Genomic DNA, 27,441 nt, shown 5'->3' on the forward strand with positions numbered 1-27,441 from the left:
TGCCCATTTAATGGTTGAGGGACACCAACAGTAGTCCGCAGTATTTACTAGCAGGAGCATACCTATTTTTTTTTATTTTATCATGCACCACATGCTCTGATATTTTACACTCTTTCTATCTCTGTTGTTTACGCACATAAAGGTAAACAAAGCTTGCAAGGCTTGAAGGAAGATTCCTCGTCGGACATAGAGTACAACGCTCTTGGCTTGTCCTACTATTTAGCTATATTGAGCCTTTGGTCTTGATTAAGTTTTCTATTGAGTAAGCGAGTAAACAAGCACTCGAGGAGGAATTGTCAACATCCTCATTGAGGTCTGGCGACATCCTCCGTACTACCTCCCACCTAGGTACCTGGGCAGGTGGGTTGGGTCGCAAACGTCATTCTGAATCCTTGGCGCGCTCCTTTCCGCCGACCATCATATTATTATCAAGACTACAACTCCAACCTTGCTCTCCACCGAAGTCCATACACCCGGTGATCGCGTGTCGTCTCTAACAAGGTACTAATAGCGAAACCATCTTCTAGAGATTGCTTGGTCACGAAAATCCCCTCGACCAGTCGCAAAAATTACTTATATATCATGGAGCAGCCACAGCAAAGCTCTGGGCAACAACAGGGCAGGCAGCAGCCCATGTACGATACAAGGAATGGTGGGCACTACGGTAAATAATTCCTAAACCGAGCGAAATGTTATCTGGTCAGAGTATATATCTGACATTCTTCTAAGGAGCCAGTGCTGCGGTATGAAACTCCCGAACGAGCATATTATTTCCGCGAGCTGACGTCGCCTCCATAGCTCGCTGCACAGGGTTATGCTCCAGTTGCTGAGCTTTATACAGGTACATGGGCGAACGTAAGTAGCTCCACATATATGCTAAATGTCGCTAAATACTCTCGATACTTCAGGTGAACCAGGGCTTACAAGGCACCGCCCGGGACATCTTGACCACGTACTGGCAGCACGTCATCAATCACCTTGAGTCCGATAATCATGATTATAAGATACACCAGCTACCGCTAGCCCGGATAAAAAAGGTCATGAAGGCCGATCCTGAAGTCAAAATGATTTCCGCAGAGGCGCCAATCCTATTCGCAAAAGGTTGTGATGTGTTTATCACCGAGCTGACTATGCGCGCTTGGATCCATGCTGAGGACAATAAGCGGCGGACTTTACAGAGATCGGACATTGCAGCAGCCTTGTCCAAGTCAGACATGTTCGATTTCCTCATCGACATAGTACCTCGTGAGGAAGCTACGTCCCACGCAAAACGTTCAGGCCAAACGACAGGTGCTCCGGCTGGGGCCGCAGGGCCTACTGCGGCGGGCCCATTGCCGCCATCCCAGCACGGTGTGCAGCACCATCCCCATCATTTGGCGCCGCCAGATTATACTTCTTTGGGGCAGCATCCCCTCCAGGACCAGGAATACAGACAACAAGCTATGTACGGGGGTGCTGTGCAATCCGACCCAACGGCGGCGTATGCGCAGCCTCAACCCCAGATGTTTGAGGGGATGTACACTGCATACCCCCATCTTCCACCTCAGCAGGTATGTGTTGTCACTTGCTATCTGACCATTTTAACTCTCAGTGGACGACCGCCAGAGACTAATTCAAATTTGGATCTGACAGTGACTAAACTGAGAAATCAACCTTTCTTTGTCCGCGTCTAGCGGGAAGCTTGCCACAATTATTTCATTTCAAACTGTTCAATGATTGTAAAATGTCATGCAATTCCTAGTGATGAGATCTATACTTATGATTGACCCCATGCTTTGAAGCAATCGGCGCACCGTTTCACTCACTATTGTGCTATTGTTCTACTCCTGAGGAAAGAACATGAGTTGGGGTTTACACAATTCATTGTTACTCTCTCGGCGCGCACTTGCAATTAGATAGGTAGTTCTATTCCCCAGTGTAGCACTAAGCTGCCCGTCCATCGCGTTCCAATCCTAAGACTTCTTGCCGAATCTTGATGAAAGTGTTGAAAACTTATCCGTCTTCACAGGGCTTTGAATATTGTGTGTAAGTCTGCGATAATTAGATTCGGTTGGGGTTGCTCAGTTAGGGGCGAGGTACTTCTCCAGTAACGTTGGACCGTTGATCGCATCTACACGCCCATACTTCTTATTCCGCATCGAGATGTCATAGAACTCATCAGCATTGTCGGCTTGCATCAACTGCACTGTCTGCTGCAACTCATCCAGATTTTCTCGCAGGATAGGATTGTTCAGACTATCCACAAATTGATATAGATATTCGACATCCTTCGCAAGAGCAACCACACCGTTAGGATTGATTCGTCTGACCTCTGGGGACAGTGGAAGAGCCTTGAGGATAGGTTAGGACAAAGCGACAGAAAGGAGAAATATTACGCAATGGCTCACTAGAATCATGGTTGAGGCATGGCTAAGCGCATCGAAGTAAATAAGTTCTTTGATCTCTTTGGGAAGTCCAAGTAGAGTTGAATTCATGATGTTCGAAAGGAAACGCGTGAGAGTCTGCATGTAGTTGCTTGGCTCTGTGGGGGCAACAGGAGCCTGCCAGTCGTACTCTGCTGTTTCAACGAGATCGTCGATCTTGGAATTGACTACCTCGAATATGCGCTTCTCTGCTGCCTTTTTATGATCTCTGAACTTTCCGGTCGCTTTTAGGTTCACTGGGTCACTAGATGAGCTCTGTGACCTGGCAGCGGCGAGCAATAATTCGAGCTCATGACATGCGTGCTCAAAGTGTTCCAAATTGATCAATATCTGCACAATTTGTCCAAGATACTGAGAATTGAGCCGTTCAACAAGTGTGTCGCACACATTGTTAGAAAGAAGTCCGTCCAAGGCCTGCAAAATCAGCAATCTCCGCTTACTGGTTCGCGTAGGGTTAGGTATATAGTCTTACATCTTTTAACGTCTCATCAACGATATCAGGATTTGAGAAATCGTCATTAGCAAAAAAATAGAATTGATTTAGGAAATTTCGAATATCGATGCAACATAAGGGGTACATCTGGGAGAATGGCAGGACACATGGGAATCTAGAAAGCAGTTTCAGCATGAATACGATGTACCGGACCAGAAATAATTCGGATTCCGACGCACACTTGTTCTTGTGGCTCACTTGGTGTATACCAACTGACATTGAGTACCTTGTCGAACTCCTCAGGTGTTTGTATCGGCATGGGCATGTAGTCATCCGTAGATACGATCTGAATATATAAGTATATATATACTTTCAGCCGGAGGATGACTGAGTTGTTTACCTCCTGAAAATCATCGCTGAACCGTTTTTTGAGCAGTTCAGCATACTTCTTGAACAGTGTTAGGAATAGGTTATCGAAAGCCACAATCGCGAAGCCCCAGGTCTGTTTCATGGCTCTTAGTCACTTGGTAAAGGAAATTTGAACAGCAAACTCACATTCATTGTTTGCATGAACAAAGCGATGAGGTTCTTGATCTTAAGCAAACTTTCGGCATTGTCAACCTCGTAGAGCGCTTGTGATATAAGGCCGACGGCCGTCTGGCACATGGATTCCCAGAGTTCATCAACCTATCCACAAGTATCAATATTGCTATGCAAAGGTGGGACAGGGAGAGGTAGTTTCACATCAACTGGATACCTCATATCTGGGACTTTCCTCATGGTAGATCGCTCAACAATTGCAAACCCTGCCATTTCTTCTAAAAGGTTGTGTAGGCTCGCCCCATCATCATCTATCAGAGTTATGGAGGCTGGGATGAGGAGCTCCTTCTGTCGACGGCGAGTGTTCGCGTATTCTACCCTGAACTTCTCCATCTGTCCCAGAGATTGGTGAATATGTAAACATTCGAAGAGCGGAGTGAAGTCGACTTGGAGTTCTTCATTCTGGAGTAGATCGTACTCTTCGTGCTCGTCAGACACCAGTTCGATCGCAGAATTAAGCTTGAAATGCTCTAGATACGGCATTTTGGCAGCTCGTTCTTTGTGCCTTGTTTTGCGCAGATCCGTATGGTACAAAGCTATTTCTCCCAGATATTGTGACATTTCTCGTATCCTATACAGCCAAGTATTCAAGTCTGACATCACGGCTTCAGCTATGGCTTTCTGTGTTGCTGGAACAGACCGCTGAATCATGTCGGCGATTTGATACTGGGTGACACCCTTGAGGTGGACATTTTGGAGCTCTTCTAGAGCGCGGAGCGCCGCATAATGGTTCTTCTTTGCTAGAAGATCGTGAATCTGATTCGCAAGGCGGAGAACCTCAAGACAGTCTTGAATCGCACGAGACGTCTCGTCAATGTTTTGTCGGTGCCGCCGGGATTCGACTAAGGCCTTCTTTTGCTCAGCGAGCTTTTCAGTACTCGCTTGGATGGATTGGTTCAAATCCAAGATTTCTGCCGTTAGACTCACAGTACCTTCGCGGATGTGGAGAAGTTGATTGACAGAGGAAACGAACTCCTGGTGGTTAGTATTGCAGATGTTCTCAATCTCCGCCTCCTTGTTGCTAGCAAAGGCCGAGAGAGAGTGTAACAGCTCTGACGTCTTGTTGCCCACGCTATACTCTTTGATTGAAGGAATCAACTGATCAAGGTAATCGGTATCGGAGGGCGATATGATGATCTGTGAGCCACAGGTTTATGATTAGCAGTGCTAGATGTGGGATACAAGGTCTGATACTGACTTGGTTCAAGACATATGAAGACTCACTTCGCGCTGGATTCATTGACGGCATGTTGCTAAGTGATACCTAGGTAGCTATGAGGGACCGGCGAATTGAGGAGGTTGAAGCCGGTACCTAGAGTAGGATCGATCCAGGTCACAGGTAGGTAATCTGAAAATACATGTACGCACTCAAAATGTTTTGCTTGTTTGTGAAGAACTAACTGTCAATGATCTGATGGACTAGGTAGGGTGCGACGACCATCCATGCAGGTGCAGTTGCAGGTGCAGTTGAGGTCGGCATCCATCGGTGCTCAGCTCTAGCCGTTGACCTGTGCCAAGACTCGAAGGTACTTCGTAACGGTACAGAGAGGTACGTGCTAGATAGTCCTGACTCCTGAGGTCGGCATCTGATATTAGCACTGATTATTTTAGCTAGGTAAATCCACGGTACTTTAGCGGCCGAGGCCATGGGCTGATTGGATGATTGGCCTCGCATTATACATCTACGGAGTAGAGCTGGCTGGCTAGGAAGTACTCCGTACATATGGAGAGACATCATCTTTGTAAGACCTTCGGACAAGCACCCCATGTTGCTAGGCCCCCATCTCACCACCTCCTTTTTGGCACCTGTGTCGACGCTGATTGACTACGAAGCCTCGGTCGGTAGGCCTGTCAAATGCAGCATTTACAAAAGTAATCTTTCTGCCGATTGAAATGCTCATGCAGGCTAGGCTAGACTGAAATTTCTGGCTGAGTTCTAAGCTACGTCCTTACCCCAGATTAGACATGCAAGCCTACTGCTTTGAGTTATCCTGACAGCGGACCTCGGGATCAATGCCAACTCCAACCCTCAAAGGCACTCTTTATCCCAGCGGAAGTTGATGGCTGATAGACCAGCTGGGAATCTGGCCTTCAAACATGAAGCTCGGCCGCAATCCGCTCTCTAGTAGAAGAACTTAACCTCTTGCGCCCCCACTTAAGTTGGCTTTGACAATTCCGTGATCATGGATCTGTCCAGCTAAATGATATATAGGCTGTTCTTACTACCATCAAATAAGTCACTGGCGTCTTTACCCCAAATGTTGGGGAGGGTTTCTTTGTGATACTAGGTGAAATCCAAGCAAACAATGATCTGGGACCATTAGTCCTGCTATAGGATCTGTTGTGACAAAGCTAAGTATGGCATGCCTAAATAGGCATTATGTTCTCTCGGCGTCACCTTTCGTGTTTAGTCCCCCTCCTCAAGAAATCAATGATAGTTCAAATCAATTGGCGCAGCAAGCTTGTCTCTGCTCTAGCATGTACCTCAAGAAACACTTGCTTCGAATCCACATCCTTACCGTGATCACCTTGTCTTGCAAAATCATTCCTCGAATATCGCCATTTAGCTCCTCTGACACATTCATCATTTTCCTGGGAGTGGCTCTCAGTCGAAGGAACACCATTGGCCATCGACATGAGAGGAACTAATTCATCTCGCGGGCTCAGCAGCCCTAGTTCTACGGATGGGGTGGCTTCTCTCAATGGATCACCAGACACGAAGCTCACTGCATTTTCACCAGAAGATACGCGCTCAAAAACGTTTTCTGACTCGAGTAATTGCGGCTTGTTGAATGGCACCGGCTTCAGGCAATTCTTTTCATCGTAAGGCCTCCCAGACTAAGTACTGCATGGGCTATCATATTCATGATTCACAGTGCTTCTTCTGACCCCTTTCTTATCTCAACGAGTGTCTCCAACAGGCAACAACTATCCCCCACGGCTGCGAGCTTCACGCCAATCGCGTTGGCAGATTCCGCAAGTACGAACAGAGCTCACTTCATGACCAAAGACCTTTCTCCTAGCCACATCAGCTTTCTGGCCGCCAAATCTAACGTTGACTCCAATGCACCAGAAACTCACCCCACAAATCGTCTGGAACGATCTTTACCGGTGTATGGCCCTATTGGGAGTAATAGAGCCAATAGGGCTTGTCTATCCCTCAGCCCGGTCCGGGGAAAGCCAGAGCCAGAAGGATATATGCGGGCTTTGTCAATTGAAAATGTTCCAACAAACCTGACTTATATGACTTTGGCTGGGTTCTTCAACGTGAGTGAACTGCTGACCTTGTTTCCTGTATCGTCGTCCGATCATTCGTTAACACGTAAAAAGCGCCGTGAATTTATGTCCCTCAAAGGGCCTATACTTTCTGAGCTGAGCTCAAAGGGCAAAGTGTACGTCTCCTTCACCGACTCTCGAGAAGCCAAAAAAGCCCTTGAGAAAGTGCGTCTTCTCCGACCCGAATGGCGTGTCGTTTTCCTTAGCCCCAGAGAGTATGTGCAGCATTTAGATCCGGTTTTGCTTCCTCAAACCTCAGACTATGAGGGACAGCTTCTCGCTACTGTCTATTATGACAGCCGAAACCCGGGTCTAAATCGGCACTCAGTAGCTCGATCCTTGGAAACCCTTGCTATGACTTTTGGGGACATCAAGACATTTACCCCACTACTCTCTGGTCAAGAAAACATCGTTGAATTTCACATCGAGTATTACAATACCCGTGATGCCGAAAATGTCATGACAACCCTGAATGGTACCTCGGTCGATGTAAGTCATGAAGTACCCGTTGCTTGGAAAGCGAGCGTTAACACGAAAATTACCTAGGACTGTGTTGTCGAAGTCTCATTCTTCAGGCCGGATGTGGAGAGTGAAACGTACCCTTCCCCCCAGAGTCCGTGCTCTGTAAAGGGGAGTGTCTCTTGCTTTGATTCTCCTTATCAGAAAGATGGACCTTGGATGTCACCTCGGCAGACCCGGCCTCACTATATGGAGTTGAGCCCTACGGGCCGTTCCACGATTCCACCAGGAGAACATGCCGGACTAATGGACTGGATGACAAAAGCCGGCGAACCGATTCTACCGTCCCCCCGTCGCGAAGTGTCTCGTTACACAGACTTGCGCCTAAGCAATCAAAACGCCGTGGATGTCGAGCGCATACGTCTCGGACTGGACGTCCGTACTACCGTATGTATCATTTGCATCAATCTAGGAACCCGGCGCTCAATTTACGACTGCAGATCATGCTCCGGAATATTCCAAACAAGATTGACCAAGTAAGTATAGCATATAACCTGGAAGGTTCCGTCTACGTTGTCTAATCTAGCAAGACTATGCTTAAGGCCATCGTCGATGAAACAAGCCACGGCAAATATGATTTCATGTATTTGCGAATCGGTGAGTCGATAGCGCTATTTTCAAAGAACTGTGTTGATCTGACCTTGCTCTTACTAGATTTTGCGAACAATTGCAAGTATGCTAGTACCTCCATACCCAGCCTTTGACATCTTGCCCACAATGGTATTCTAGTGTTGGCTATGCTTTCATCAACTTCGAGGATGTGAGTAATAATAGACACTGCTTTCGACATACAACTAACGATAACCAGCCCATCGATATTATTGATGTTAGTGTCTTGTTGAACGTTATTGTTGACTTATCACGCATTGCATCTGACAACGTCTAGTTTGTTAAAGCGCGAGCGGGGCGTACCTGGTATGGTACATCGGAATGCCCGGCGCATCTCCCTACTAATCACCTTTAAGGAATTGTTTCAACAGTGATAAAGTTGCAGAGGTCTCATATGCAAGTGAGTTCATATTTTTTTCTATTCTAGTTCTCCTGTGTTAAACCCCGAAAAGCCATTCAGGGTAAAGACTGCCTGGTACAGAAATTCCGCAACAGCTCCGTGATGCTTGAACACCCGTCCTTTCGCCCTAAAGTAAGACACATCTATTTCCAAGATAACTGAACATATGTACTGAAAACGCATAATGGCAGATCTTCCACACTGGTACTGGGGCTCTTGCGGGTACGGAGGATCGTTTTCCTGGGCCGGATAATCCCTCGAAGATGCGTCGTAGTATCGAGAATGCAGAACATGTTGGTCAGTCATCTTTTACTCCAAGACGCCGTCCTCAATTTCCTAATCGTGATCGTAAGGTTTATTTGCCCCGCGCGTGGGACAGCAGTATCGGGATGAACAACGGCGTCGGCGCTCTCAATTCGACCGAGGAACTACTGCAGCCGAAAGAGAGATAGTATATGTTAGAACACTTGCCCCTCGGCGACCCTTCAGCACTGTGGGTAATGGCCTGAAAAGTGCCCCCTGCACATATCCTGCGATGAAAGTGTGGTACGACTCAGCCGTTCCCGACCAAGGCCCCCAATCCTCCTGAGTCTCGGTCAATACTTAATGACGGTTTCCGCCAAACGAGTATGTTTGTGTACAAAACCAGCCCGCCCGGTGCTCAGATTTTTTCTCATCTACATTTCTGTCTTTTTTTGTTGTTGTTCTGCTCGAATCACCCATCAGACTTTGTGTTGTTTGTTGCGCGTGCTTTGCGGGCTTGGGGAGGCACCGCCATGAAACTGTTTTATGGGCGAAAGAGCTTGCCTACCCTCAGGTTGGCTTAAATGTGGTGTCTCGGTTTGAGTCTAAAATGTTGGGTTCATCTCCGGTTGGAGGCAATTTGTGATGATTACGGTTTCGACACATAGAACGGGTCGAATATCAGAAAGGAATGGCGCAAGGATGACCGCACTAGCAATTCCATACGACTAGTTCAAGTAAAGAAACAATCTTCCAACTCCCAAGCAAATGTAGATACCCCTAGCATGCTAGATACGTACTTACTTTGCAGTAGTTATATACTTATATAGTATATACACGGGAAATTGTGGGGTAGGTAGGCAGGAACGGCCTAGGGCTGAAGCTAGTCTTCCTCGGGTCTAGTTTCACCGGCTGGGCGCACAGCCAACTTAAAGGACTTCAATGTCTGACTTGTCAACCCATTATTCCTCACTGTACAGATTATGGTGGAGCCTCCAGGACTTACTCGCTGGTCGGTAGGAAGCGTATAAAATGGATCAAGATGAGCTTCTGCGCATACACTCCATACTTCACCTAATTTTTCATCGCAATAAGAATCAACATCGCGGAACAGATTGGTGGAAATGGCTTTCAATGCTGAAGCGAACTGTCTGGAACCTCGCCGAGTCATTGAGCTTGAGCAAGCAAAGAAACTTGACCTCTCTAATGGAAGCCCATAAACGTCGTTTGGCAGATAATATTGTACCGAGGTGCTACGTGTATGTTGGACCGTACCAGATGGCCGTTCTTACCTTGCTCGGGGAACCATCTAACAATTCCTCCAGGGCATTCTCAGTAGTTGCAGCGGATGTGCAGTTTTCTCCGCTCGGCACCGTGCTCATTGCCACTCTCGCGCGCCTCTCGAAGTCCGCCGGAATCAATAAGGAACTCAAATCGCGCCCCCTTATAGGCACCTGTCCTCGGAAACCCTTGCCTTGTATTGGAACAGTGTCATCGAAAGGAAACATGGAAGATTTGGGAGAAGCTTTATCCCGCGATGACGAGGCTATATCAAGCACCGAAATTCCTCAAACTGCGGTAGTCACCACCCACAAGTTGGGCCTGACAAAAGACCTGGAAAGGGCGAAGACAAAGAAGAAGAAGAGGAGGAAAAACGCCATTGACGACCTGTTCGATGGGCTGTTGTAATCCCGAAACCATAGCTTGCAGGCTGTCATTTATACCCAAGTAGAACCAATGAATGAAAAGGCCTCAGTTGTACGCTGTTATCTAAAAATCAAAATCTATATATGCATGCAGTAATGAAAGATTTGTTTGTCAGTCCCTCAGTCACCCAACATCATACAAGGGGGTAACAAGTAAATAATCTCCCTGAATAGGTTTACAGCAAAGTGATGAATGATCGCCCAAGACATCATGTAAAGATACTTTGGTGAAAAGACGGTCCAGATGAACAGGTGGGTCCTCAAGGCTGTACATGCGGCCATGACAGACAACAGTGTCCATGTCACATAGAATGTTAGAAGCGTTATATGACCCAGAGTTTTATCCCAAGTCCGCCCTGCCCTGAGGCGCTGGCTGGCGGACACCCACCATATCGGACCAGCCCAATTACCCACGTATGTCAGGACACCAACCATAATGACGTTATAGTTGTTAATGCCATTGTACGCATTCGAGAGGTCAACGGAGGATATAGCATTCGAGCCACCAAAAGCGAAGAATGCGGCGTATTGCATAAGTAACGACGTGATGGTAGTCTCAACACTTGTCAGGTTCATAGAGGTTAGAATTTTGGACTGTAATCGGTAAATGAGAAATATTGGAATATTCGTAATCTTTGATTGATTGATGAGGAAAAGCGTTAGGGCCTCGTGGGCTATTGTGCTAGGTGGCACTGTATAGATTCAGTATAGGCAAGGATATAGACCTAATTCTGGGTAATCACCTTGTCTTCTTTGTGGCAGGGAACTGGATCTTGCTAAGAATGGCGACAGCAGAAGCAAACTGCAAATGCCACCCATGGCAGCCCGGCCAGAGAGGACAAGCGACACTCTATTGAGCATGGTCGCAACAGACCCCAAAGGCGTCGCACTGAGAAGTTCTGGTGACTCGGATGCCGCAAACGCCAGCTTGAACATAAAGCTCGTGGACGTCACAAGAACGCAAAGTGATTGCCATGCTCTGGAGTCCAGGGGCATACTCAAAAGGTGTAAGCATATATCACAGTATGTCCAGCCCACCAAGGTCCAAAGACTGCCTTGGTGGCGTGGAAAGTATGCGCGGGCAATATCAGGCTCGGCAGCGAATTTCTGCCCAGTTTGGTTCCAACGCCTCAAAATACGGTGAGAGAATGCCAAGGCTAAGGATCCAACTTTTATTAGCTCGTACGCTCGAGACCAGAGAGCCTTGTAGCTTCTGGTGGATTCGGAGGCCAGTCGCTTTCGGAAAGTCCTGACGTGCAGATAGAACGTCCACCCTGTAAGGATCCAGTACCAAAATTGCTGTTCTTCTTCCACATAACTGCTCGCGAACATCATGGCGCCATATAAGATAATGCTTGTCGTCAAGAACGAGCCCGAATGTTGGTGTTGCGACAAAATTTTATACACAGCGGGCAGGCAGAACAAAACGGCAGTGCCGGCGACGCATATACCAACCAAAAGGCATCGAAGATCATAGTTGCTAGCAGTACCGCTCATTACCTCCTGCGCAACATGAAGGAATTGCAGCAGGGCCGATTCAACCTCAGCTTGATTATCGCCTCCAGCAGCCACATTTCGCTGCTGGAGCTGTTGTTGTACTCGAGACCAAGCACAGTGAGCCTGTTGCATATCGCCTCCAGAGCCTGAGGAGCAAGCGGCTGCTCCTGACTCGTCTCCAAAACTGTAAGCTGGGTAGGTTTCTTTGAGGATCCTGAGCAATTGCCTAGAATTATCCTCGAGCAAGCGTACTCTCTGGGCCCCTATCGTTTCAGGAAGAAGATAGGTCAGCAAGACTAGTTAGGACAGCACTGAAGGGGTTCCTGGTGATTCATACCGGATTGCCACATATCAAGAAATTCGGGGATGAATACACCAAGGCTATTTAAAGGAATCGGCAATCCAAGTAGACCAGCCAAAGTCGGTGTGATATCAGTTTGGTCCACAACACGATAATATTGAAGTTTGTGCGCTGCGTCCATAGGGCTTTCTCTGCTAGCCTTTAGAGCCCGGAACTTTGGCGAGATGAACAGTAAGGCGGGCGAGGTTTCACCTGCTGACGAGCCACCATGATTCCCAGCATCGTTCATACCATGATCACCACATAATACAAATAGCGTCGACTGCAGGTGCTCCTTCTGTTCGATGGCTGTATAAACTTCGGTGACCACCGAGTCCATTTCATGCTGTTTTGGAATCATATATGAACTAAGTATTGTCAAAACAAATCCAGTACAGAGATTGCTAACTAACCATACCTTTGTGGCCCAGCCTTGTGTCCTATGTGGTCTAGGCCCAGGTAATGCATTATTAAAGCCGACCAGTCAGCCCGAGAGAGCTCATTTGGGACGTGACGGGTCACATTAGTATCTACTTCAGTAAAGTCCTTATGGGCTGGTCAGTTACTTCGTTGTATCAATCGTCATGGCGTCCGGGGATGTGACTGACTGATACAAAGAAACTGGTTGTTCCGTCCGATCTGCTAAACATACCAGGAAATAGCTTTAGCCAAGTATCGTCGCCATACATTATGAGTTTCTCTTCTCTGGCTTTAATTTGTGCCAGCCATGTATCCTGGTAGACAAGTGTCGAGGAGGTATCAGACTCGGCAATATTCAGGATGACATCAAGAAAGGAAGGCACGGAGCCTGTGGTTATGGCTTTCAGTCGAGGCATTGTGACTGTCGGGGAGCCTGCATAAGCCGTAAATGGAATTGCGGCGCCGGATCGAATCAGACTACCGAAGTCCTGTTAGTGTCATTCTTGGTGACATGCGCGAGGGGCTCACTGACCTTTGAGTGTATAAGAACCCAGAGTTGTTCGAATAGACGAAATCACTTTTACCCTTCACCTTCAGCTACAGTAATTGCGACAGGGGAAGATGAATCTTACCTGCGCAAAGCGTCAACAACCATGAAGATAACTTTATCAAATATCTTTGGCGGCGCATTTTGTGGCACGTCAAATGTAGCCAGGCCTGGAAGCAGAGTTTTATAGGGAAAGAACCCCATAGAGAAGACCAGAATCGCAACAGGGATGAGAGCATTGGCCATGAAGACCAACCAGTTGGGCGGTGCCCTACCCATTGAAATCATCGTTAGTGATTTTCTTAATAACAATTGACGGAGTAATAAGTGTCAAGCACTAGCAATATAACATCATGTTCAAGCACAATACGTTGTGCCCGATATAACTTTGGAGAGTGCTGTGTACTCTGTCAACTTCAAGACTTGTCGTTAGTACTTTCACCGCCTGCCCACCTGTGAGCCTGAGAGGGCTGTGGAGTCTTATCGATAACTGGCCGCTACGGAGTATCAAGTTACCCACGCCATACCCACGTGATACAGAGGAGTGAATTCGAATGAATGAATGACATCCATCATGATCCATGGATTGATTTCTAGATAACTTAAGAGGGTATCCATATAGCAATTAAGCTCTGATAAGACGAATCTCACCCCTGTAACCCCACCAGGCACAATGCTGTTGATATTTATTAATTCGTATTTTTATCCATGGCCTGTTTATGTTTAATACATGCTATGCTATTTGAGCTTTGTTGCAGCAAGCTGCTGTTAAAGTAGAGGTGATATGGCGTTGTTCACAAACTCATAACACTTTTTTTGTTCGGTATTGTTATGTGAATCAGTGCTTAAACTAGAAATAGACATCAGATAGCTGCTTCAGGCCGTGATTGTCCCATAGCTGGGAGCCGAAGTCGTTCTTTGCAGGACGCAGTCCCGGCAGAGTTTACTTCTTTCGGGAGAATTTGCGGGTTTTCGAGGGATGTGGTTTGAAAACGATGGAGGAGCTGTTCTTTTTTTGACGTTTCTGAACTCGACCTGAACGATGTGATTTGCCACTAGTACTAGTCTTCGACGAGTCGATATCCATTGCTGCGCGGAAATGAGCAAAAAAGAATCCATCGGTATAGGCAGGCAGTATATACTTACATTCGCCGGCTGCTGGGTTTGCCATGGCTGGCTCAAACTCTTCTGTATATTGTTAGATCGCTAAGGTTTGCTGGAAAAGAAGTTGCATACTTGTATCTGTTGTGGCTTTTGACTTCTCCTGATCACCTGGCTTTGGCTGAGAGGCAAGCTCCTGTAACTTTGCTGATAGCCTTTCTGTTCGCGCATCCACCGCGGGCCCAAAGACAGTGGAGCGAAGTTTTGCTCTATTGCGCTTAATGATGCTTGCACGACCACTCTTCGCCATCTTCAGGGTATGCAACGCAACGAGCTAAACTAGAAAGGTGATGAGAAGAGAATTGAAATGGGCCGGAGAAGAATTGGTCGCCGAGGCTGGTCGTTTAAAAAAGTTTTCCACTCCGCAGACAGATCGGTCTTATGTCATCCGATCGGGGCCGCTTCTCACCTCCGCATTATCCTGCCACTCATTAGCTGGGTCGCAGACTTGTCGCGAAGTTGAATTGTTGAAAAGGGAAGTCATACACGGCCTGTCTAATCAAGAGTGTCGCCTTATAGCTTCGGACTTGGAAACTGAAATGTTCTTCAATAAACTCAGCCGCAAAAGCGCTTCGTCTATAATTTGGATCTTTTGAGAGTCTTTGGGCCCCGATTATCGCCTTTGCCTGTTGACACAGAAACTTTACCCTCACAATGGCCTCTGGCCAGGCTTCTGACCTCCAAGGCGTGATCTCTTTGATCAAAACATTGACAAATGCGCAACTCAAGGATATCTTGAGAACTGAGGGGCTGGCGGTCTCTGGGGTAAAAGCGTCACTCCAACTGCGGATCATCGATTGTTCGTACACCTGCTTCTTGAGCTTTTCTCCGGGCTTCATGCTAATATTGCCGCCCTTCATCGGTGTTAGATTTAGAGCGCCTCTCGCAGGGAGGGCATTTAGAGCGCTACGACAGCCTCAGACAGCTCATATATCTTACGGCGCATCGTCCACTGCCCCAAGCGTCGACGACGTCGGTCCCAATGCCAGGCCACCATTATCAACAAACCTCCACCAATGAAACATCACAGTCGCACCACAGACCGTCCTCTGTAGGGACTTCTATGCCTTCTCATGGATTCGCATCAGGTACAGCTCGTTCAGCGTCCTTTTAAGTTCTTCAGTTCTGATGAATTCCAGGGCCGCTCAACTTCAAAGACAGTCCTTTTTATAGGGTGTTAAATCAGCTTACACCTGCTATAGAATGCAAAGGTGAGGATACTCTCAATTATTCAAGGTACTTATGAAAACATTCCTAATTAGATAAAGCAGCACGTGAGCACACTCGAGATAGCGTGGAGCTTAAGATTCTCCTTGGCGCAGATGTGGCATCTAGACTACTGTCAGACCCTAAGATCCGTGTCATGATTTTCTGCGCCGCAGACACTGGCCTCAACCAGTTCACGAAGTCCGACATCGCTTTTCCTCATCAAGTGGAACTCAAAGCAAACCTCGACGAAGTTAAAGCTAACCTAAGGGGCCTCAAGAATAAACCCGGCACAACAAGACCTGCTGATATAACCAACTATATCCGGAAGAAAGCAGGCTATACAAACCATATCGTGATGACATATGCATTAACTCAGAAAGTATGCTGACCCACATATCTCTATACGGTCAATAGTAGGCTCCTACTTACGAACCATAGAGATTCTTTGTTCTTGCCAACCTTGTTGAGTGCACGCCAATCGAAGAACTTGTGGATAGATTAAAGAGAAGGAGGACAATCACGAAAGAACAGGTCCTTCAAGAAAGTATGGCTCTAGCTGAATTGCATTGTTACAAAAACTAATAACTATCAGTGAAAAGCAAGGCCGAAGATACGGACATTGTTGCAACGTCAACCGTGATGTCCTTGAAATGTCCTCTCTCAACTCGGCGCATAGAGGTGCCGTGTCGCTCTGTCTTATGTACTCATAACCAATGTTTCGATGCGTCTTCGTTTCTTCAACTACAAGAACAGGCGCCAACGTGGTCATGTCCAGTTTGTGCGAAGGCAACAAGTTTCGAGTCCCTAAATGTTGACCAGTATGCTGCCGCCGTCCCCTGGAAGTGACTATACTCTAACGATTTAGGTACGTTGACGACATACTGCATTCAACGCCGCTTGACGTTGAGCAAGTTTTAATAGAGCCGGATGGTCAATGGTCTAATCCCAAGGATGAACTAGCGACACTGAGACCGGGAAGCGTCACGCCTACAACCGAAGACGATGAGTTGATCGAGATCAGGGAAAGCGGCGTAACTCCTGTAAAGCAAGAACCTCTTCCAGTTTTAGAGTTGCTGCAGCAGACACCAGCTAGGTCGCGAGAGCAGTCTTCGACCTGGTCGACCGCGACTAATAAACGGCCGGCGCCCGTTATTGACCTAACAGGAAGCGACGATGAAGAAGACTCTCCTATAAGGCCACCGAAAAGGCAAGCCCTAAATGTCAATCGGCCTTTACCTCGACAGGATTCTCGGAACTCATATGGCGGTCACTATTCCCTTCCGACATTTGCCTCGGATTGATAGCGAGCTCGGCAGAACACTGCAGCACAGTATATGATCTTAACAGCGACGCATATCTACCGGTGTTATGGCATATTTTGTTTCCGGTGTCTAGGCGGGATATTGCGTACTTAACTTCTTCGGTGTTGGACATGAGGCGATTTTGGCATAATTAGCGACCGATGGTTCTTGCTTGATGGGAAGATTTTTGTTTCTCATGATACTGTACTCGTAGAATCAGGTTGCGAACCTAAAATTACATTTATACAGTTGGTCGACATTACTCTTAGGCCCATAGCCCTGTCTTGATAGTTCTGGTTTATTGCTTAGCAAATATTTGTTCGCCCGCGGAGCGGCTTCTCGTAAATTGTAATTGGCACAACAAGCTGTTAGTTCAAAATGCGCCTGGCCCCTGCTTCGCAAAACCCCATCATCACCTCCCGCACAGATACTCCTTGAAAAGACCAGAACTCGATAAATCTGTTCGATATGATAAATCCGCTCTAGATTTTGCGATAGCCTGTCCTGTCATCTCTCAACTCTAATCAGTTATCAACGCTTCCCTCTCCAGCCGCAGCTATGTCATTCGACGCATCCAGCATACACCTCGGTACTCCCGATCGCCTCCTCAGTGCATCGTGCCTTGACTTCCTCCTTATTGAGATTGTACCAATGGCCGAGCGCTTAACCAAAGATTTTGCAGTAGATGACCGACAGGTCGACGATGACGAGATCAAGGAGACCTCTTTTTTTCGCCTCGAGTCACTGGGTTACAGAGTCGGACAGGGACTCGCAGAGAGGTACTCCACACCTGGAACCTTTGATATCATTTAATCTACTACAATTACTTTTCGCTATCGAAGCGGACTCCAAAGGCTGGGGTGTGGCCTTATCTATTTTTGAATCTGTACGAATAAACTCTGACGGATTCTACGTTGCTAGGTTCTCGCGAGACCGACCCCGTTTCACAGATAATCTCGACGTGATCAAGTTCTTATGCAAGGATCTGTGGATGATTTTGTTCAAGAAGCAGATTGATAATCTAAAAACGAATCATCGAGTGAGTGGCGTTCCAGGACTAGATTTATAACGACCGGCTGACAGCGGCCTCGTCGCTCTCAGGGTGTATATGTCTTAACGGACAACTCATTCAGACCATTTGCAAGGATGAGCACGTCTGTAAGAGGTGAAGCCGTATCGATGGCACAAGCGGTAAGGCAACCTATGTTATATTATACTCCAGGCCGTCTATCTGACCCGGTTCCAGTATCTATGGTTTCCTTGCGGTGTCATTCGCGGTGCATTATCAAACTTGGGAATCGATACAACTGTCCAGGCTGAGACTACAGAGCTACCTGGTGCGACATTCCAGATAAAAACGATCAACAAGTCTTAAGAGGGCGGTATGCTCATGGGGACTCTCGCGTGGTATGCGTCCGCGCCCGCCGAGTCTATGACGCGCAGCCCACAGCCGGCCCGGAGCCACACTATCATATACAAACAAGGCAACTACAGGGCTGAAGTTCAGTATTCTCCATTCAGGAGAATGTGCGGCATCTGCAGCTATGAACAAGGCTTTTGTTACTCCAGTCTGCGTTGTTTCTATAACTCAAACTGCAGATCTAATCGAAACGATTAGCAATCTCCGCCCATCCCTATTTTGATGCTATTCTTCTAGTGATTCAAAGCCTATCTTCCCGGGATTCCATCGATTAGCAAAGCTCCTTTCAGGTCGACGATTCTGCAAGTGCTGCCGACTATTTGTGTTGGTGGGGAAAGGAAGGCGAATTTGTCATACAATGACCGCTCAACGCATGGGACTCCTAGGATATCTGGGCAGGGATGGGCGTTTACTTTGGTGGGGGGTTCTTGGCGAATTCGACGCCCTTCTCAATATTGCCCTTAAGGCCCTTGACAGCAGTCTCGAGGAGCTGCTTCTCGTCTTCAGTAACACCGTCGAGGATGTTGACAGCTTTCTGAACACCGTTGGGCTATATGTCCCGTTAGCATCCTTCGTGCAAATACACATAACTTAGTTGGTGTACTCACTCCAAGCTCGATAGGAGTGGAGAAGAAGTCAACGCCAGTTGCCTTCGCGATTTCCTCACCACCAGGCACACCGGGTAGATAGACATAGCTAGGCTCAATAATGCCAGGCTGACCCTGCGAGGCTTTGATGACCCTCTCGGCGAATCTGCAATAGGGTTAGTGACGAGGATCGTACTCCTCACATTGAATCATCAAACCTGAAACCAGCGAATGCCATGGACAGGGTAGCGGAGCCGGCGCCGTCCTTAGCCTTGACGACCTCGTCACCGCCGAATTGGACACCTGAGCACGTTAGTAAGACGTATCCTCTTTCGACGCAGCATTCACAGAAGATACGTACGATTAACGAGTGTAGCGTATTTGTCTTTAGGAACCTGGAATGAAGGGGAGGCCTTGCTAAAGAGAGGGACAATCGTCTCGCCAGAGTGACCACCGACAACAGGAATGGTCACAGTTGATGGGTCTCTTTGGCCGGAGAAATCCTGAGTGAAGGTCTCCGCGCGGACAACATCGAGCGTGGTGACACCGAAGAGACGAGTAGGGTCAAAAACACCAGCAGCTTTGAGGACCTCGGCAGCAATGGGAACAGTGGAGTTGACCGGGTTGGAGATGATGAGGATAAAAGCCTTGGGGCTGAATTCAGCAATGCCCTTGACGAGGTCGCGGACAATGCCAGCATTGATCTTGAAGAGATCATCGCGAGTCATGCCAGGCTTGCCTGTAATGTGTGACGTGTCAATGTAACTGTCACCTTATTGCAGTGGGACTCAGGGTGACTAACGAGGGATTCCAGCAGGAATTACAACAATATCGGTGCCGGTCAGAGCGTTCTTCAACCCATCGTCCTTGGGCAAATATCCGGAAATTCTCTGTCGAACAGTCAGTTCAATAAACACACGACAGGATATGTCGAAGTGGTGTGGCTTACAGCGACAGATGAAATGTGAGAAAGATCTGCAGCGACACCTGGTGTGTTGACAACATCGTAGAGGGCGAGCTCATCTACGAGGGGGGACGTCTTGAGGAGGAGAGAGAGAGGCTGGATGTCGGTTAGATATACCCGACCTCGAAACCATAGAGACACGAAGATTTAATAGACATACCTGGCCTATGCCGCCAGAGGCACCGAGAACAGCTGTATGATTTCAATTAGGATTGACGCTCGATTGCGCTTGGAAAGCTTTGCTGAGCCCGACTTACCGGCCTTAACCATGGTGTGGACAGAAAATCTGCGGGATTACTAGAGAATAGGATTAGAATGATGAAAATTCAGAACAGTGACGATATAATATAGTTTTCCGGTGCAGGACGGAGATACTTGGATGACGAAGGAGATGGGACAGGAGGAATCTGGGATCTCAGGGAGTAGCCCTCGAGTGGAGGAGTAAAATGAGGGGTAAAAATGGGTGGGACGGGTAGGCATGAAGCTCCGGATGAAGGTGGCCGACTTACTTCGGTGAGTGAATTGATCTGAGGGTGAGAGACTATAATTAGGAGTTACCTGCTATTTCAGCACGGAAAAGAAAACGGAGAGAATAAAACAACTTCGAGTTCAACAGGGGCGAAACTGCTCCTTATGTATACTACCCGACGAATACACCCGGCGAAGACAGGTACTAGACATTGGACAATCACATGTGGGGAGCCCTCCGTCACCACTCCGGTTGGATCGAAGCTTTTAGTCGGGAGCCCTATCCATAGTCCCCCATGGGCCATATACGTGATTCATCTTTGCGTCTAGAGCTGCGTCTCCCTGACCACGCCGTGCCTACCCTATCGAGAGAAGAGTAGCCGATGACTATGGTAGCATCTACTGGAGTCACAACGTTGAGTACACCGACGCCCTGGTTAGATTCGCAATGACGAATTTCCAATTTCCAAGCGGACGGTCGTGCACCCCGTTGCCTCCCCAGGCTCCGGTGGTTTCCGTGCTTTTCTTCAAGTAGGTAACAATGCCGCTACAAGGGTAGAGGCCGGCTTCGCTCCTTGCCCACTGTAAAGATCGGGGAAAGGCGGGTATCAATATTCCCCCCTGCGGCAATGGACGGCCGCATGACGCTTGCTGTTCCAGTTCCACCAGTGGTTCGGGCCGACGAACGGCTGTGAAGCTTCTCAGCTCTAGGTCCATGTGTCCTCGGGTGGTGAATTTCGAGAGAATTGACTACATTACATCTACGCCAGAAAGGAAAGATTATTTTTCCGCCCTTAGCGGCTCAAATACGCGGCTCATATCACCAGCCAATATTGTACGGGTATGCATGTTTCGAAAAGGGTTTTCCTTGATCATTTTAGGTCTCCCTCTCCGGATCCCCAAAAGGGACCAATTCTCGCGGAGCGCAGTAATAGCAAATTAGTTTTGCTAAATAGATACAACCCGATTTCCGCTGGGTGGCACTGTGCCAGTGTATCGAACTTGAAACATCATTTTCATAACCCCTCTCACCAGCTCACCTCATCTAGGCAGACTCCTGATCAGCAGCCTTCCGGGTCTGAGCACCGCGGGGCTTCCTGGCAGGGGTATCCCTCTTGGGCTTCTGGGAGCGGCGGATAGCGCTGACACGGGCGACGGCATCTTGGCGGAGGTCGGCACGGTAACCACCCTTAGCAGTCTTATCAGCAACACCCTTGTAGATCCTGTATTGTGCGAGAAGCCGGTCGGTTAGCTATTTCAGTTTAAGGTGCGACTATCGTAGCAGCCGGTGTCTGCTTACTTGCGAGTGGAGGCGCCGGGGCCGTAGGAAACGGTAGAGATGCTCTTAGCAGGCTGCTGGGCGGTGCCGGGCTTCTTGGTGATGGTGACAACACCACCGTTCTCAGTGGCCTGGACACCGACGGCCTATTACTGCGGGTTAAAAACCATTCTCGCGAAGGGCATTGTTTCGAGGATGGCTGGTGGATTTACCTTGGTGTTAGAGTAGCCGGCGTACTAAACAAATTGTAGAGCATTAGTAAAAATTCTCAACGTGAGAGATGACCAATATTCGACTCCGCTCTGCTTTTTTCCTCAAGATCGTACCTTGAAAGAGTGCTTGTTCAAGACGTTCAGGGGGTCCCGCGAGAACTGGGAGCCGCCACCGCTGTTGCGCTTGACCAGATAGGCATTCTGGTTGCCTATACAAATCCCCTTTCATTAGCCTCATTCCATCATCGGCAAACGGTAGGCTCCAATCTTGGGCCCTATGTTTGTTTCGTAGCACGGGCTCTGCCATTGCGGAAGTGTTCTTGGACGTACGGGTGAGCTGCCAGATGAGGTCGTTGGAAACGTTCGATCTTTCGGCGGCCATTGTGAATGTCTGTCTCGGGTTGAAAGGTATGAATAGAGATCGGATTTGTCGCAAGTCCGATTTCCTGGCCCAAGCTAGGAATTCTGTGGATGAATTGTGTGCGCCAGTGCCAAGAGCAACACGCCGCTAGTCTCGCTAAGAGCCAGTTTAGGTATAGGGCTTGATGCCTGAATATGAAGCCTTAAAAACATGGCTGCAAGCAGATAGTTAACTAACCACATATGGAATACTCAGCCACAAGGCCCACCTGCTTTTGCCGCAGGCTCCCAGGTAACAACCATCGGTCGTGGCCGAGGCTATATATCCCGAAGGTATTGCTCACTCTAGCAGTGCGCTGGACTTTATTGACAAGTCGTCCGTCATTAGTCCAAATAGCATCTCATTATAGTCTTCAGGCACCACCCTTTACACCGAAGCCACTTTCGCCCGTCATTTGATAACCTCGCATCCAGTCAAAGCAACAAGATGGGCTATTTTTTCTACTTCCTTGCGTTAGTTGTTGGTATCTGTGGTACTGGTATGTTTTTTTTTGAAGTCGCCTCCTTGAGTGGGAAAGAATGGGGCTTACAATCGATAGCTCTATACCTGACTCGATCTCGATGGCTTCCTTTGCTCCCGGTCCCCGACTATCTATACCAGCGCCTGCCATCCAGTTTCAGCGGAGATGTAGCAGCGGGCCTCACGTCATCCGATTTTGATCTATCAAACAATGTCGAGAGTGGAGACCAACGAGCCGGATTGGACGCCCGTGGCAAGCGCGAGATTCTGAATATCATGAGGCGCCAAAAGGTTGACTTTGATGAAGCACGTCGGATATACACTGAGCAGCGATTCGCCAAGAACAATATAGGTCCTGATGGCCGGCCGAAGGACCCAAAATTTGTGTCTTTTTCATGATTTATTGGTTAGGATGCGTACTAACTGTTATTCTTTTGGTTCTTTTCTTTGTGTACAATCCATTAAGATCAATTCATCCTGCATTCTTGGGTGTCTTGTTTTAGGTCCTCCACCATCTTCAATTTCTGCTTAGTCTTGGTATTCGATTTTTGATCTTTAATTGTTTGATTTTGTTATTTGTAGCTTACTAGAAGCTCCTACTAGTGTGTCTGCGGCTCGTGCTAGCTTTACTGTCTCGAACAGCGTCCGACACACCTGAGAAGTACCCATTACTAATTATTATGGTAAGTGAATAGTTCCTGGCCGGAAATATATTGTATCTCCCCAGTCCTGGTGACAGTATGTAATCCCGCGTACGGTGCGTGCTAGAGTAGGCTCTCCCAACCTAGCGAGTCCTAGTGTCTCTCGTTCTGGTGGATGCTCCTGCTGCTCTTATTATGGTCATGGTTTAGCAGGCGACACTCGGCCGGTCTCTCCGGCCTTCGCGGCCCAGATCTCAGACATTCTATTGATCTTGACTTGCAACGGAGTATGCTGTCCACTGCAAAAGACCACTATCAGCGCCCCCGACCATAGCCTTGCTGCTGAAACCCAGGGGGCAATGAAGGTGGTGGCCCGGAACTTCCAGAAGGAGGGTTGAAGCCCGGCGGAGCAAATCCTGGTGGTGCAGCCTGTGGTGGAAAAGAAGCCTGCTGACCGGGATTGTTGAAGCCTGAAGGAAGAAAAGTTTGCGGTCCACCGTATCCGGCCTGTGAAGGAGGGGGTCTTGCTGGAAGACCGGGAGGCGGAGTTGTCAATGACGCTGGTGGACCGGCTCTGGTCGCTGGCTGCTGGGAAGGAGCGAAATTTGGTGGGAAGCCCAAGCTTTGAGGCGGAGGTACTGGACCTCTTCCTATACCCTGGTCTGGAAAGCCTGTGCTGATTGGCCGTGAAATATCGCCGTTGGGCATTGCTCCCGGTACAGTAGGTGTACTAGGAGCTACAAATTGTGGTGGGAGGGCCTGTGTCGGCGGTCGCACGTTATGCTTACGAGCTTGTGCGGCTAGCATTCGCTCTGCATCGTCTCCGTGCCGCTCGCCCTTTCCGTCCTTCTTGTAGGCATATTGTACAGACACTTGCTTGTTCATGAGATACTGGCCGTTCATATTAGTAATGGCGGCATCCGAAGACTCAAAGTCAGCGAACGACACAAATCCGTAACCTTTTGATAGGTTGCTGTCATCCCTCGCAATCTGCGACTCGTGTTAGTCACTGATATCAGGAGAGGCGAAAATACAGATTTGCAATCACCTTTGGCAAATTGACCAAGTTTCCAAAACGACTGAACGTATCATATAGAACTTGTTCCGAGACCATGGGATCGAGATTACCGACAAAAAGCTCTGCACCAATCTCCACCGACTTCTGTTTATCGGCGGATGCCTTGTTCACGCGAATGGGCTTTCCGTATAAGCGAATACCATTCATGATCCGCGACGCGTATTCGGCATCTTCTTCGCTGTTAAACTCGACGAAACCATATCCTTGGTGAGACTGTGTGACTCGATCTTTCGGCAGGTGAACGTTAACGATGCGCCCTGCCTGTAGCATAAGCTCCCATACCAGGCTATCGGAGACTCGTTCGTCAAGGTTTCCAATGTATACGGTAGCCTCCTTATCTTGCTCCCTACTGTGGTTTAGACTAGCAGATCCAGTAGGAAAAGATTCCAACGTACCAATGCCTTGCGCCTGACATGGCGCCGATGATTTTTATGAGAAGTCAAATCAACTGATTTGGGCAGTTAGGGAGAGGGTCGCGATACGATGCAAGTATATTGATCAGGCTTGCACTCGAACAGTCAGCGTCAATGAGCTGGCCCCGTGAGTGATCTATTAAGGGGAATAGAAAATCGTGGAGGACTGCAGTGTGTACGAAGCGAGACTTTGGGGAGAGGTTCGACCCGCCGTTGTCGGTGATTGTGTTTAGCTCCCGAAAAGTTTGATGAGAGCCAACTACTTCCTTCTCCGCCTTTCATTAATTCTTGCTCCCGAGGTCACTTCAACCACATTCCTTTTGCATCCCTGATCTCACAACTTCTGATCTCATCTCGACTACACACACTTCCTATACAGTCAACATGGTTCAGTTCTCCGAAGAAACCAAGGTAAGTCGGGATTACAGCTGTTGTGCGGCTGATTTGGTGGTTCGACTTGCTAATGCTGTTGTCCAACCAGGAACGAATTTCCAAGGTCATCGATGTGTCCAGAGTCGCTGTCCACTAGTTCGTACGCCTTGATTCTCGGCTCCTGCTATATTCATGCTCACGTCGTGTCCACTGCAGTGGTTATCTCCCTCTGATTCTCTACCTCGGTATGGTCTAGACCATATTGGACAAGCTTCGCGGTTGATTTACTAAGTTGTATAGGCTACTCTTACAGCGAGCCCAGGCCATCTCTATTCAAGTACCTATGACTGTTGCACGACTGTTACCCTTTTCGCTAACTTCATAAACAGGCTGTTCTCGCCGCTTGCATAAATCAGACGCGTTAAACGGACGAATTCTACTAAAACATCAATTACTCCAATGCGGCCGAACTAGGCGCTGAATAGCGCCGAACCCATGTTATTGCATTCAACGAGTTGGATGGGCGTGTTCTTTGATTAGCGATGTGGTAGTCTGCAGCTTGACATCCATTCGCATGTATTTCTAAGGCTTTGGGATCTATTGTGTTAGCCGGTTAATCAGAGGACTTATTTGGGCGCATGCTACGTAGGTTCAGAAGAAGTCTATGGTTTCCTCGAAGTGGTGTAAGCGACTGTTTGTGAAACATGTCCGCTTAATCATGGTACCAGAGATGCACCTGTAGAGATCCTCCTTCCAAACGGCTTCATCGAAGTTGTTGGCCCAGGATATCTATCAAATTTGGGAAAGGACTAGCTAGCACCATAGGTGTGCTTTTTTGCCGCCCGGCTGATCCCGACTTCCATGGGTACAAGCGTTCGGCATGCCAAGCCAAAATCGTTGGACCCATACAAAAACCTCCGTAGAGACGGCATCCGCTCACACGACATTTCGCGTCAATACACGAGTCACATCTCGCTTACTCAAAGGTTCATGACTGACAAGGATGGCTTGTCGTCATCCATGGTGGAAACCATAGCGGGATTCACAGCAGGCATTGCAACAACGCTTTGCCTACATCCGCTGGATTTGATTAAAACACGACTCCAGGGTACGTATACTCCGGACGAAATTATTTCTTAGCCGATAACCAACACTTAAATTGAGCTTAGTGGACCGAACCTCAATATCCCGAGCCGGTGGCTCCCTCCGAGTCATTCGCGAAATCTTTCGAAATGAAGGCGGACCTGTCGCATTCTACCGCGGACTGACACCAAACATCCTCGGCAACTCATCGAGCTGGGCGCTATACTTTCTGCTCTATGGTGATATCAAGAACGCAATAGGTAACTGGCGGTTTCGCGAGGGCACAGATGATGGGCAGCGGCGGGGTTTGTTGACTTCATCCGACTACTTCATTGCCTCGGGGTCTGCAGGTGTGTATTCGAATTGTTGAATCCCCACGAAACTCGCCAAAGAAACCCCTAACTAACGAGCTGGCTTGGATAAGGTATCATAACATCCATCCTGACCAACCCGATCTGGGTGATCAAGACTCGCATGCTCGCCACGGGTTCCAAGTCACCCGGTGCATATACGTCTTTCACCGCAGGCGCAATGCAAATTCTCCGCTCCGATGGCATCCCGGGGTTCTATCGCGGACTGGCGCCATCACTCTTTGGCGTCAGTCACGGCGCGCTGCAGTTCATGGCTTATGAGAAGCTCAAGATGTATCGGGCCGAGCCACATATAGGATCCACGAACAAGCGAAAACTCAGCAATATGGACTTTTTCGTTATTTCTAGCATCTCGAAGGTCTTTGCGGGGTCCATAACTTATCCGTACCAGGTGCTCCGATCGCGATTGCAGACGTATGATGCCCATCTTGCGTACCGAGGGCTTCGGGATGCAATGGTCCAGATTTGGACTAAGGAGGGTTTGGCTGGGTTCTACAAGGGGCTTGGGCCAAACTTATTTCGTGTTCTACCGAGCACCTGGGTCACCTTTTTGGTATACGAGAACACCAGGGCATATTTACCGAAGGCAGAAACCAGTAATTGATTATATCTTTGCGCCACTGTGGAAGAGAGGGAGTATTACTCGTGCTATCTGATGATCGGATGTTGACTGAGAGTTTGGGACCAGAATCATTTTATATACACTCTAGTCCGGGCAACACCTCAAGGGCAATCATTCTGTAAATCGAGTCCATTCCTTTCTTCTTCTCGATACATATTGAAACTGTGGTGCATACAACCATTCCGAGATACGCCGTAGTCCATGCAAGTCATCTATCCATGACATTAGTCAAGCCCTGTTGACTCATATATTGAACGACCGAAAAGAGCAACAGAAATCAAACCTGGTATCATCGCAACATGGAGTACACCAAACAGCAGCTGAAGGCAAAACATCATCAAAAGCTAGAGAGATAAGGGCAGATAGA

General features: G+C 48.2%; 13 protein-coding genes across 13 annotated transcripts; 7 read left to right on the forward strand and 6 right to left on the reverse strand.

Moving 5' to 3' along the window:
- Positions 1 to 414: 414 nt before the first annotated feature.
- Positions 415 to 1,989, forward strand: hapE (CCAAT-binding factor complex subunit HapE). Its single transcript, XM_073708382.1, has 5 exons — positions 415 to 664; positions 730 to 743; positions 799 to 855; positions 909 to 1,550; positions 1,633 to 1,989. The coding sequence occupies exons 1-5, from the start codon at positions 583 to 585 to the stop codon at positions 1,633 to 1,635; spliced, it is 798 nt and encodes a 265-aa protein (XP_073567453.1). The 5' UTR covers positions 415 to 582; the 3' UTR covers positions 1,636 to 1,989.
- Positions 1,953 to 4,705, reverse strand: BJY04DRAFT_221820 (Rab GTPase-binding exocyst subunit SEC15; the record flags this gene model as incomplete). Its single annotated transcript, XM_073717235.1, has 9 exons — positions 1,953 to 2,031; positions 2,080 to 2,330; positions 2,388 to 2,837; positions 2,896 to 3,031; positions 3,096 to 3,202; positions 3,257 to 3,358; positions 3,412 to 3,543; positions 3,601 to 4,593; positions 4,655 to 4,705. The coding sequence occupies 9 exons, from the start codon at positions 4,703 to 4,705 to the stop codon at positions 1,953 to 1,955; spliced, it is 2,301 nt and encodes a 766-aa protein (XP_073567454.1).
- Positions 4,706 to 6,091: 1,386 nt separating this feature from the next.
- BJY04DRAFT_209739 (putative meiosis protein MEI2) lies at positions 6,092 to 8,849 on the forward strand (the record flags this gene model as incomplete). Its single annotated transcript, XM_073714163.1, has 12 exons — positions 6,092 to 6,279; positions 6,333 to 6,723; positions 6,787 to 7,221; positions 7,279 to 7,638; positions 7,692 to 7,727; positions 7,782 to 7,848; positions 7,981 to 8,011; positions 8,138 to 8,166; positions 8,217 to 8,260; positions 8,321 to 8,392; positions 8,452 to 8,557; positions 8,614 to 8,849. 12 exons carry the CDS (start codon positions 6,092 to 6,094, stop codon positions 8,847 to 8,849), a joined length of 1,995 nt encoding a protein of 664 aa, XP_073567455.1.
- Positions 8,850 to 9,470: 621 nt separating this feature from the next.
- On the forward strand, positions 9,471 to 10,279 carry BJY04DRAFT_197421 (uncharacterized protein). The gene is made up of 2 exons (XM_073712483.1): positions 9,471 to 9,762; positions 9,829 to 10,279. Exons 1-2 carry the CDS (start codon positions 9,536 to 9,538, stop codon positions 10,190 to 10,192), a joined length of 591 nt encoding a protein of 196 aa, XP_073567456.1. The 5' UTR covers positions 9,471 to 9,535; the 3' UTR covers positions 10,193 to 10,279.
- Positions 10,280 to 10,329: 50 nt separating this feature from the next.
- Positions 10,330 to 13,259, reverse strand: las21 (mannose-ethanolamine phosphotransferase LAS21; the record flags this gene model as incomplete). The annotated part of the gene is made up of 6 exons (XM_073717236.1): positions 10,330 to 10,901; positions 10,953 to 11,969; positions 12,044 to 12,414; positions 12,465 to 12,576; positions 12,699 to 12,943; positions 13,099 to 13,259. 6 exons carry the CDS (start codon positions 13,257 to 13,259, stop codon positions 10,330 to 10,332), a joined length of 2,478 nt encoding a protein of 825 aa, XP_073567457.1.
- A 317-nt stretch (positions 13,260 to 13,576) lies between these two features.
- On the reverse strand, positions 13,577 to 14,568 carry BJY04DRAFT_197429 (DUF2423 domain-containing protein). The gene is made up of 3 exons (XM_073712484.1): positions 14,250 to 14,568; positions 14,160 to 14,201; positions 13,577 to 14,102 (listed from the first exon to the last, which is right to left on the reverse strand). The coding sequence occupies exons 1-3, from the start codon at positions 14,422 to 14,424 to the stop codon at positions 13,957 to 13,959; spliced, it is 363 nt and encodes a 120-aa protein (XP_073567458.1). The 5' UTR covers positions 14,425 to 14,568; the 3' UTR covers positions 13,577 to 13,956.
- A 260-nt stretch (positions 14,569 to 14,828) lies between these two features.
- BJY04DRAFT_209741 (transport protein particle component-domain-containing protein) lies at positions 14,829 to 18,059 on the forward strand (the record flags this gene model as incomplete). The annotated part of the gene is made up of 10 exons (XM_073714164.1): positions 14,829 to 14,973; positions 15,044 to 15,262; positions 15,446 to 15,762; positions 15,822 to 15,927; positions 15,976 to 16,201; positions 16,249 to 16,649; positions 17,235 to 17,463; positions 17,606 to 17,723; positions 17,786 to 17,875; positions 17,931 to 18,059. The coding sequence occupies 10 exons, from the start codon at positions 14,829 to 14,831 to the stop codon at positions 18,057 to 18,059; spliced, it is 1,980 nt and encodes a 659-aa protein (XP_073567459.1).
- BJY04DRAFT_197469 (malate dehydrogenase) lies at positions 17,930 to 20,236 on the reverse strand. The gene is made up of 9 exons (XM_073712485.1): positions 19,913 to 20,236; positions 19,816 to 19,847; positions 19,641 to 19,751; positions 19,494 to 19,581; positions 19,053 to 19,430; positions 18,910 to 18,994; positions 18,713 to 18,857; positions 18,518 to 18,654; positions 17,930 to 18,352 (listed from the first exon to the last, which is right to left on the reverse strand). Exons 1-9 carry the CDS (start codon positions 19,923 to 19,925, stop codon positions 18,346 to 18,348), a joined length of 996 nt encoding a protein of 331 aa, XP_073567460.1. The 5' UTR covers positions 19,926 to 20,236; the 3' UTR covers positions 17,930 to 18,345.
- A 768-nt stretch (positions 20,237 to 21,004) lies between these two features.
- BJY04DRAFT_124082 (60S ribosomal protein L28) lies at positions 21,005 to 22,233 on the reverse strand. The gene is made up of 5 exons (XM_073708385.1): positions 21,945 to 22,233; positions 21,729 to 21,823; positions 21,615 to 21,638; positions 21,424 to 21,548; positions 21,005 to 21,346 (listed from the first exon to the last, which is right to left on the reverse strand). The coding sequence occupies exons 1-5, from the start codon at positions 21,994 to 21,996 to the stop codon at positions 21,169 to 21,171; spliced, it is 474 nt and encodes a 157-aa protein (XP_073567461.1). The 5' UTR covers positions 21,997 to 22,233; the 3' UTR covers positions 21,005 to 21,168.
- BJY04DRAFT_124106 (DUF2015 domain-containing protein) lies at positions 22,230 to 23,172 on the forward strand. The gene is made up of 2 exons (XM_073708386.1): positions 22,230 to 22,513; positions 22,574 to 23,172. The coding sequence occupies exons 1-2, from the start codon at positions 22,462 to 22,464 to the stop codon at positions 22,891 to 22,893; spliced, it is 372 nt and encodes a 123-aa protein (XP_073567462.1). The 5' UTR covers positions 22,230 to 22,461; the 3' UTR covers positions 22,894 to 23,172.
- On the reverse strand, positions 23,172 to 24,851 carry BJY04DRAFT_124068 (U2 snRNP complex subunit HSH49). The gene is made up of 3 exons (XM_073708384.1): positions 24,609 to 24,851; positions 24,184 to 24,559; positions 23,172 to 24,125 (listed from the first exon to the last, which is right to left on the reverse strand). Exons 1-3 carry the CDS (start codon positions 24,626 to 24,628, stop codon positions 23,451 to 23,453), a joined length of 1,071 nt encoding a protein of 356 aa, XP_073567463.1. The 5' UTR covers positions 24,629 to 24,851; the 3' UTR covers positions 23,172 to 23,450.
- A 159-nt stretch (positions 24,852 to 25,010) lies between these two features.
- Positions 25,011 to 25,409, forward strand: BJY04DRAFT_221830 (mitochondrial import receptor subunit TOM7; the record flags this gene model as incomplete). The annotated part of the gene is made up of 5 exons (XM_073717237.1): positions 25,011 to 25,037; positions 25,108 to 25,154; positions 25,215 to 25,243; positions 25,299 to 25,335; positions 25,388 to 25,409. The coding sequence occupies 5 exons, from the start codon at positions 25,011 to 25,013 to the stop codon at positions 25,407 to 25,409; spliced, it is 162 nt and encodes a 53-aa protein (XP_073567464.1).
- A 511-nt stretch (positions 25,410 to 25,920) lies between these two features.
- Positions 25,921 to 27,361, forward strand: BJY04DRAFT_197482 (putative mitochondrial folate carrier protein Flx1). Its single transcript, XM_073712486.1, has 3 exons — positions 25,921 to 26,106; positions 26,168 to 26,431; positions 26,506 to 27,361. The coding sequence occupies exons 1-3, from the start codon at positions 25,989 to 25,991 to the stop codon at positions 27,054 to 27,056; spliced, it is 933 nt and encodes a 310-aa protein (XP_073567465.1). The 5' UTR covers positions 25,921 to 25,988; the 3' UTR covers positions 27,057 to 27,361.
- The last annotated feature ends 80 nt before the right edge of the window (positions 27,362 to 27,441 follow it).

This window comes from Aspergillus karnatakaensis (genome assembly GCF_047715665.1).
Source record: "Aspergillus karnatakaensis strain CBS 102800 unplaced genomic scaffold BJY04scaffold_53, whole genome shotgun sequence".
Lineage (NCBI taxonomy): Eukaryota > Fungi > Ascomycota > Eurotiomycetes > Eurotiales > Aspergillaceae > Aspergillus > Aspergillus karnatakaensis.